Source organism: Carlito syrichta, unplaced genomic scaffold, assembly GCF_000164805.1.
Source record: "Carlito syrichta isolate Samal-C Ts95f unplaced genomic scaffold, Tarsius_syrichta-2.0.1 Scaffold309854, whole genome shotgun sequence".
Lineage (NCBI taxonomy): Eukaryota > Metazoa > Chordata > Mammalia > Primates > Tarsiidae > Carlito > Carlito syrichta.
Window position 1 is genome coordinate 1,150,698 of NW_007253950.1, and position 9,994 is coordinate 1,160,691.

General features: G+C 53.6%; 1 protein-coding gene across 3 annotated transcripts in view; it reads right to left on the reverse strand.

The window, feature by feature from the left end:
* The window catches only part of CX3CL1 (C-X3-C motif chemokine ligand 1), an 11,797-nt gene extending 8,335 nt beyond the window's left edge, over positions 1-3,462 (reverse strand). Inside the window, exon 1 of one of the 3 annotated variants that reach the window (XM_008068028.1) lies at positions 3,321-3,462. In XM_008068028.1, coding sequence (XP_008066219.1) covers positions 3,321-3,390 — 70 coding nt within the window. In that variant the 5' untranslated portion in view covers positions 3,391-3,462. Of the gene's footprint in view, positions 1-3,299 lie in introns of all 3 variants that reach the window. The other 2 variants (XM_021717548.1, XM_021717549.1) reach the window with 2 other exon arrangements.
* Between the last annotated feature and the right edge of the window lie 6,532 nt (positions 3,463-9,994).

Genomic DNA, 9,994 nt, shown 5'->3' on the forward strand with positions numbered 1-9,994 from the left:
CTACTCACCCATCCATCCATCCATCCATCCATCTATCCACTTGCTTCAATCACTTTGGAGTATATGCAGTAACCCAGGCCCTCTTGTCCTTAACCTCCCACAGGTGCTGGTGCTGAGCTGGAGAGAACACCTCAGTCCCAACACATGCTATCAGATCACCATATTTATTCAGTCAACCAACAAATGCCGGTCCCTCTAGTCAGGCCCTGTGCTGGGCGCTGGGAGGCACAGTGGGGTGAACAAGGCCTACCCTGACCCTCAGAAGACAGCCAGCCGTCCACAAGGCACCAGAGCTTTTTCTGTTGAGAATCTACCGTGTATCAGACGCTGTGTCCAACACATGCACATCTGCTCACATTAATTCTGAACACCCCTGCAAAGGGAGTATTATTACCCCATTTTACAGATGCAGAAGCTGAGAATCAGAGAAGTTAAGCAACTTGCCCAAGGCCACAAAGCTGTGTAGTGGCAAAGCTGGCTTTCCACCCAGCCTTAAACAGCCCATTGTTCTAGGCTGCCCTAGACACCGGAGTTTACATGGAGAGGCCACTTCCAACTGCTAGTGATCAGGGAAGCGTCTTAGAGAAGGTGTCCCCTAGGTGGGACCTCAAGAACTACTAGGAGGCTCACATGCAGGAATATCCTAGGTCTCTGGGTGAAGTGCTAGAGAGAAAGAAGCTTAAGCTGCTACCCGGCTGTGAGTCCTGAGCGAGTTACTTAGACTGAACCTCAGTTCCCTTGCCTGTAAAATGGACATTTTAATGCCTGTTTCATAGGGTGGTTGTGATTTTTTTAAAAAGCATTTTTTAATGTCTGGAGCAATATTGTCTTGAGCTACGTTCCTAAACAGCAGTACCATTGACCTTTGGGATCAGATCATTCTTAGTTGTGGAGGACCGATCTATACACGAATCTTAGCTGCCTCCCTGGCCTCTACTCACTGGAGGCCAGCAGCACCCATCAACCAAAAATGCTGGGACATTTCTAATAACCAAAAATGTCCCCAGAAATTGCCAAATGTCTCTTGTGGGGCAAAATCACCCTCTGAGGACCACTGTCCTGGAGACATTCTCACAGTTCACCCCCTCAGCTTCCTCAAAGCTGTGCACACACTGCCCACCCAGTGAGACTTCCTTAACCCCTTACGTAAAACATCAACACCTCCCTTCTCCTTTCTCTTTTTAATCTTTTTCCTTCTAGCAGGTCAAATTGTTTACTGATTAGTCTGTGTATTGCCCATCACTTTTGTCACATTTGTCTTGTGTATTTCAGCACCCTGAGGGCTGAGATCTTGGGTCATTTTATTCCTGGATGTGGCCCCAACACCTAGAGCTGTGGTGGCCCCACAGGCAGTGCCCAATAAATATTTGCTGAATGAATGGACGAAATGCGTAAGGAAGCGCTTTGTGACATAGAAAGCCATAACCACAGAGAAAGAGAGGCATTTCTATTTAAATTCGACTGGGGCTGGCTCTGACACTCTGAATTTATCCTCCCCTGCCTTCTCCATCCACCCCCACCGCCAACGGGGCGGGAGGTGGAGGGCAGACTATAGGAGCTTAAAACAGATTTTTTCTTTCTTGCTGGGACTTGAGTGGGAGTGAATGCGTCAGTGCTTGGGAAGGAAGGTTCTCTGCTCTGACTTGCATCTGCAGGTTTGTTATATAAAGCCCAGGAGCCTCCCGCCTGACACAGCCCCACAAACCCACATTTGGGGACTGACGCAGCAGCCGAGACAGCAGCCACGAAGCCCCCAGCCTCTTCCCAGGCCCTCTCTGGCTTCCAGACCACCCCTCATCCTGCCTGGGCTCCCAGGGGGGGTCCTGAAAGCCACAAACATCCATGCTGGTGAGGTCCTCCAAGGTGGGCCTGGTCAAATGTCCAGTTTCACAGGAGGAGAAACTGAGGCTCAGGAAGGTTGAAATAATGCCCAGTATCTCCCCACAAAGTCAACAACCAAGATTAGGGTAGGAGCCTGAGGGTCCTGAAGCCCCAGGCTGCTTAGTCAGAGTGCCCAGGATCCCCTTTACAGGCTAGAATAGGATCCCCCCACAACCCCCAACCCACCTTAGCTTAGTAATCCTCCCCCTTTCTCTTCCAAAAACATCCTCATGAGCCCAGGGAGGGAATAGCTATATTTAAAGGTGCAGCAGCTGGGATCAGAGAAGGCAAGACCCTGCTCAGGGTCACATAGCAAGACTATGGCAAAGCAACCTGTCTGACTCCCCATTGTCTAGAGCTATCCCCAGACACCTCAGACCTCAGAGCCCAAGCCCAGAAAGCAGAAAGCCAGCATCCGTTTACTTCCATGGCCCCCACCCACACACCCATCCACTCACTCACACTTCTGCTTCCTGCCTTGATGGTGAGTTTGCTCCATGGTGATATCCTGGAAGCAACTGTTTCTCATTCTCCCAGACTCCCTCTGTGACCTAAGGCAAAGTCTCACCTTCTCTGAGCATCAACCTTCCAGATGGCCTGTGCACTCCCTGAGGGGGGGTTGCTGGTGGCTAGTGGAAGTGGTGTGGCCCACAGAGGTAGTGGGCATGCTTGCTGCCCCTGCCTGCATCCAGTCCCATGAATCTTATCCTCTCCTGCCTTACTTGCTGGCTGTGCAGCCTCAGGCCGGTTTCTAAACGTCTCTGGACCACCATCTTACCCATGTCAAGTGGGATGGATAATACCATGCCCTACCAGGTCCTGGAGAGACTGGAGGCAAAAGCATTTTCTAATTTGTGCCTGGAAAAGGAAGACAGCCTGACAGAGTAGACATGGGGCAGAGCTACTGGGCTACAGACCAGTGCAGTGGCAGCCAGTCCTATCCGTGAGCTGCAATGACCTTGACCTTCATTGCTCGGGGTGGGATGAGGGTCCCCTACTCCTGGGGTGTTGAAACCAGTGCAGGAGAAAGTCCTGCCCACGCCCTGGCCTGGCTGCAGGTTATCCATGAACTCTGGCTGAGGAGACCCAGCCCATGGTCAGCCAGTACTCCACCGTGGAGCCCACCAGGAGCCTCCGCAGGCTCCCCAGCCCCCACCCTCCTGGGACACCCACACCTGGCTGCCTTGTGCCACCCACACCACCCCTCCGCTCACTGGGCCAGGCAGGGGCAGTCGCGGGAGACTGGGCATCTTTCCAGTGCTGCATCCGGGTCTGGGAAGGGACCCAGCCCCTTTCCGCTCATTGCTCGGGAAGGGGCTGCCCTGGACCTTCAGCCTTACCCCAGCAGGGTCTGGGGGCCCTGATGTCAGGCCTGCGGGGCAGAGGAGGGACTGGGAGCTCCCCCACCCGGCTTGTGCCGGAGTCCAGGCCCCACTCACCGGCCAGCAGTGTGGTCAGATGGCAGAGGGCGGCCAAGCGCAGCAGCCAGGAGAGAGGTAGCGCAGCCATGGCTGAGACGGGTGAGGGTCCGGGCGGTGGCCAGGGCGGGCAGCTGTGGGCAAGACGACGGAGCTCAGTGCTGTCCCCCTGCAGCCTGAGCTCTGTCGCTCTTTATAATAGGGCTGGCTGCCTCCGCCTCCTCCCAGCCCCCGCAGGCAGGCGGGTGGGAGGGGAGAGGAAGGGAGCCCGTGTGCAGCCCGGATTCCTCAGGAGGTTGCCAAGGAACGAGAGAGAGTGCTGGGCAGGTTGGGAGGGGGCGCGTGGCAGGAGGTTCCACTGCTCCTACTGCTCCTCATAACGCGACCTGCCTGGGAGGCTGGAACAGGTCGCCAGGGTTCAAAGAGCCTCCTCTCCTCCCATCTAATCCAGGCCACCGCCTGGCCTGGAGCTGGCACATGCCCGAGGACCTGGCCTGGGGCCCTTGCCCCTAAGAGGGCAATAAGTAAAGGACAGCAGGGCAGAGGGACATAAGGTGCTGGCCGCAAGCAAGCTGGGAGGGATCGGGAGGTGCCAGTCGGGGCCTGCAAGCTCTTTGCTGGTTGGGGGAATATCTCTCCCAGTCCATGATGAACCCCCAAACTCCACTCCTTAAAATCCCAAGCCCTAAATAGTGAGCTACTGGGGGACCTTGCTCATCCGTGAAGCCCCTGAGCCCACCAGGAGCCTGGCACACAGGAGGGGCTCCATGGATCATTCTTTGCAAAGGATGATCCAGTCCAACTGCATATGGACAGATGGAGAAACTGAGGCCCAGAGTCACCCTGGGTCATTCAGAGCAACAAGTGGAGAACCCACCTTCCACTGCAATGATAAGCAGGGCCGTGGACAGCTCAGGAGAGACCCTGGCCTCCCTACCTCCAGCTTCCCGACCTCTCCTTGTCTGCTTTGCATCCACTCCCATCTCTGTCTGTGGCTCCTGCCAGCCTGAGGAACGACATGGCTGCCCAGCCACCCAGAGTAACTCTGTGGTTCTTGGCTCCTCGACTCTGAAGCTGTGCCCTGGAGAACCCTGCCTCCCGCGGGGCCTGAGTTCTCATGTGTCCAAGGAGGGCACTGGCTAACCCACCGGGCAGGGGGATTCCCAGCATGGACCTTCTAGGGTTACTCTCCATTGGAGATGGCAACAAGAGGACCAGGCAGGGCTTGCCACGGGCTCCCATCAAAGAATACTAAGCGTGCGGGTGCTGGGTGTAGCACAGCCTACTTTGATGGTTGCCTCCCTGGGCCTCTAGAAGTGTTAGCAGGGTCCAGCCCAACCTTGGGCCAAGAATGAACTGTGCTGGGTTACGTGTCTCTGGGCTGCCAGCCAGAGGAAAAACCAGTTTGTCTGTGAGCCAATGTCCCAGGCTACAAGTCAGCTGGTCCAGACTGGGCTGAGCAGAAGAGCCACAACTCCCAAGACCAGGGACAGCTCTCTCTCCTCAGCCACCACCCACCCAAGCACAAAAGCGCTGCCCTGGGTATGGAATGGAAGGCTGGACGCCCCTTTAAGGGGAGGGGCGCCCCTGTCGTGGCCCCAGGCCCACTCATGCTCAGTGACTCTGTCCCGCCTATGAAGACAGGAAGCTAGTAACCGTTTCCACTGTCCAAGTCTTCCTTCTACAACTGGGGAAACGGAGGCCTAGGGAGGGACAAGGGGAGATGAAACTGACATCCAGGACTTTTTCTGCTCTGCCCAAGTAAGAGTAGAGGAGGAAGAGGGGGCAGGAGGAGGAGAAGGAAGAGAGGGAAAATGGGGGAAGGAAAAGAAAGGGAAGAGAGAGAAGGAGGAGGTGAGGAGGGGGAAGGAATGAGGGGGGAGGAGATGGGAGGGGGGAAGGAGTGGAGGGCAAGGGGCCATCCTGGGACGCCCCACACTTCCTGAAGAACAAGAGCCACGTGGGGCCAAGTGTTTGGGAGGAGAGACCCTTGTTCTGGCCCCAGACTATGCTCTGAAGAGATATTTAGAAAGCACGGACTGTGGGGCCACCATACCCTGGCCCTGGCACTCCCTCTGGGTGAACTTGGGCAGCATCCCTGCTCTCTGAGACTCCGTTTCTCTTCTGTAAAGTGGCATGGCAATACTAACTCATACTTACTCTGAGCCAAGCACAGTTTTAAGCATTTTCCAGTACTAACTCATGTCATCATCATGATCGAACCAGGGTATAAGCAAAATACCATTCTCATGATCCATTTTATGGATGGGAAAACTGGAGGCATGCAGAAGTTCATAAACTTCCTGAGGATTAGCAGCTAGGAAACGAGGGAGCCTGGATTTGTCCCAGCCAGCTGGTTCTGAGGTCTGAGCTCAAGACCACTGGGCTATACCTCTTGCAGTCATCCCCACTGCCAGGGACCATGCGAGGATTAAGGGAGTTTTTGCCCATAAGGTACCGGGTCAGAGCCTGGCATGAAATAGGTGCCAAAAACACAGCACAGCTCTGCATTTCCTCATTCAGCTCATGGGACACCCCCTGCTCTCTCCAGGTCCAGCTTCTCCCCCCATAAAATGGGAATGATCACCCCTACGTCTCTCATCAGGGTGATAAGGACTAACTGAGCTCAGACTCAATTCGGACACAGAAACCAGGCTTTCCTGTCAGGCAGACCTGGTGTGAAATACTGCCTTGGGCAAGGTACTTCACCTCTCTGCACCTCAACTACCCCGTCTATAAAATGGGATACTGATAGCTCCCTCACCGGGTCACTGGGGAGTAAATAAAACTAAGAACTTTTGCAGTGCCTGCCATTAGTGTTTGTTATTAAGCCCTGGTGTGTGCCTGGCACTGTGATGGGACAGAGGGACTCAAAGTAAAGAAGCCAAAGTTCTTACCGCCAAGGAGTCACAGTTCAGTAGGAGGGGAAGTTGCAAGTCCTACCGGAGATTCTGAGGCTGTAGGGCTCAGGGAAGAAGAAAGGGAGGGAGGAAGGGAGAATGGGAGGGAGGGATGGAAGGAAATCTCATTCTTGCCGGGGAAACAAGAAAGGCAGGTGTGAGATAGATGGTACTTCAGTCCGGAAATGGGCAGAGCTCTGTTTTTTCTCCTTAGAGTTTCTGTTTGGAAAAATATTAAACGATACAGAAGACAGCATGGTATGAAGAACTGGATTCAGCAGTTAGCATTTTTTTCATATTCGCCTCATTTAAAAAATACTTGGCAAACCATTGTAAAGTAAATTATGAATATTTGCCACTGACCCCTAAATATTTCAGCATGCATCTCCTTAGAATAAAAGCATCTTACATAAATATAGTATCATTATCCCACCTAACAAAATGAACAGTGTAACTTCTGTATGTCACCTAACACCCGGTTCATATTCAGGCTTCTCCAATTATCCCAAAAATGTATTTGATCGTTTGTTCTCTCTCCCTAGTTACTTATTCCCTCCCTCCCTTTCTTTCTCCTTTACTTCTTCCTGTCTTTCTTGCTTTTATTTTTAAACCAGAATCTGATCTAGGTTCATGTATTGCATATGGTTATTTCCTTTTAGTCTCTAATGGACCCCTGCATGTGTATTCATGACTTTGACTTTCCTCAGAGTCAAGACTGTGGTGTTAACAATGTTCTCATTCTTAACTCACTGTTATTTCCTTGTGATGTCATCTAATGTGTTCCTCTATCCCATGTATTTCCTGTAAACTGGGCATTTGATCTAAAGGCTCTGTTAGACCCAGCCAAGGTATTCTTGGCAAGAATCCATAATGAGTAGTGCTGGTCACTTCCCATGGCCCGCTTGTGCCACCTTTTTGGGGTTGATGGGATTTTCCAATCGATGGGTAACCACTAGATCTCTCTACTGTAGAAGAATTATTTCCCTTGTGATTTGCTGTGGCGCAAAGGGCCAACACTCTGTCACATGCACAGAGGCAGGATCTTGACAGACCATTCCAAGCAGAGGGAGAGGCCTATCCAAAGTGGCAGGTGTGAGACCACTTCAGGGACGAGAATGGCCTAATGCCATTGGCTTCATGGGAGGCCATGGCTGGGCAGAACTGCGGTGGCTTCAGAAGCAGGAGTGAAGAATGAGGAGGTGATCTGGAGGCTTGGGAAGGTTCTGAGCTGTGGGATGACCAGAGAAACGACGGGCAGCACCAGATAGCAGGAAAGCTTCCTCTGGGGTGGGTGGAGTGGTGTGAATGGGAATGTCCCTGCCAGCACCTTCCACAGGCCCTCAGGTGGCCAGGACCCTGTGCCCCAGAGAGCAGGGAGCCTGTGCTGTTTTGGGGAGACATGAGGGATCCCCCGGCCTTGGAAGCAGAAAAGAAACAGCTATGGAGAGGACAGTGGGGAGGATGGGGCACTCCTGCTGGCTCAAGGGTGAGAGAAGGAATGGGTGCGACCAGTGAGCCACCCCTGCCGCCATCCCCAGGGCCCCTGGGGCACAGCCTTGCCTAACTCTTCCCTAGCTAATCAGGAGGGCTGCCTGTCCATACGTACTTGGTGTTTCCTCAGTGTCCTTGCCTGATAATATCAGAAGGAAGGAGCCTAGGTCCCTGAGTGACCACGTGGAAGGTTGCCTCAGACTGAGAATGCTTGATCAGACTTCATGTGAGAAGAAAAAGTATCCATTGAGATTTGGGAGGTGTTTGTTGCAGGAGGTATCCTTTCCTGTCTAATACTTCAGTGTCCACCCTTGAAAGGCCAAGGCTAAGGTTGGGTGACTGAATGAAAGCCCCAGACTTGGGGACCAACCGAATGGTTTCATCCAGTCCTTCAGACAGCTGGGAACTCCACACCAAATGTCTGGGTTTCCCTGGTGCCTGCACTGCTTGCTTCCGGGCTCTTGTGTCCAGTCCTGGCTCCCCACCACTCACTTAGGCAGGTCACCTCCTATTTCAATGTAAAGCTTCCCTAGGGAGGGAGAGAGGACCAAGGGCTCCCTGCCCCATCTCACAGGGACAGAAAATGCCAAGGAACCAAAGCAGACACTGTTTTATTTATTTATTTTCCAGAAGTCCTGAGGGGCACAGGCAGGACAGAAGGGGAAGGAACCCTTGAGAGCCCCGTTCATGGGCAGTGGGCAGGTTAGCGCTTTAGTGACTGTGGCTGGCAGGTGACTCTAGGCTCTGGGAGGGATGCAGACCATGGGAGACACGAAGTTATATGACTGGCAAAGGGTCATTCCTGGCACTTTCACCCTGAGCCTCACAGCAAGCCTGCCAGGTGGATATTCTCATTCTCATTTGTCAGGTGAGACTCAGAGAGATGAAATGGGCTCCTCAGTTCACACAGCTCCAATCGCCCTGCTGAGCTGTGCCAGGCCTCCTTGGAAAGGGGCAAGCACATGCAAAGTTTATGGCCTTTGCCTGAGACACTGCTGTCCCTGGGGAGACACAGATACATTCTAAATCTCCGCCTGTAGCCCCAACCATTTGGGAATAGTCTCTACCCAGGATTCCTTCACTTAACTGCATCCTCCTCCCCAGAGCCATCCTACCTACCACAGCCAGCTGCCTCCCAGGGCCAGGACAGCTTCACCTCCTCCCCCTCCCACACAGTTCATAAAATTCTGTCATTCCTCCATTTGGACTCTTAAGTGTTTAGTTCGTTTTCATATATAAGACCAAGCCAAGGGCAGTTATTCACATCATAGCATGAATTTGGTTATCAGCTATCTAGGGAAGGAGGGAGTGGGGCTTTGCTGGAGAGGCCAGGCCTGAGTGTTGGAGGTTGGAGCACCACCAACACCACCACCACCACCACCAACAGAATCCTGAGGGAAGAAAGAAGCTTAGAGAGACCTAACACGTAGGTAAAATTGGGAAGACAAAAATCTGAGCAAATCCGGGGCCTCATGATTAACTCAGCTGGCCCTTTTCTAGTGACCTTGAGTCCTTGTGTGGACATGTGACTGCCTTTCGAGGGGAGAGGGAGAGGCTTGTTCTTTGTATTGATTCCATCTGCAGGCATCTGCAGGCTCTGATTCCCAGCCAGGCTCTGCTCTGAGCTCTGTGCTGGAGGCTAGGAGACAGAGTGGCTCACATGCGAACGCTGGTCCAACCAGAGGGGTTGGAGGACAGGACCCGCCCCGAGAATCTGGGCAGATTGTGATGGGGGCTATTTGGAGGGGACGGAGGGCTGTGGAATCTGGAACATGAAACTCAACTACTGGTCACTCGGGCTGAGCTGCACCTTGGGGGGCTAGTGAGTTTAGACACAGGCAGGGGGTAGAGAGGACAAATTGTGGGTCTCAGCAGCATCCTGGGCAAAGAGTCAGAAGTGGAAATGCATGGTATGGGCTTGGAGAGCAGGGAATTAGAACCCAACATGCGTGAAGGGGCTGGAGGCATGGATAGATCCCAGATCTGGAGGGCTGGGGTGCCAGGCTCGGGAGCCCTGACCTCAGCAGGGGGTGTGGGGAAGGGTTTTGGAGCTGCGGAGTGACCGACCAGGAAGTGGACCCCCTGGCTGGAGGCGGGCAGAGGATGGGTGGGAAGGGCTGGAGGGGAGATGAGAGTGAGCGTGCAGAGGTCTGATGGAGAGTGACAGCTGCAGGCATGGAATCAGGATGCAGGGAGAATCGCTGGCACAGGCTTCTGCTGGAGAGCAGCTGTAACGGCAGGGAGGGAGGGCTCCTGAGCTTCCCGGAAGAGCCAAGGCTGTGGTCGCCAGGGCAAGGTCGCTCC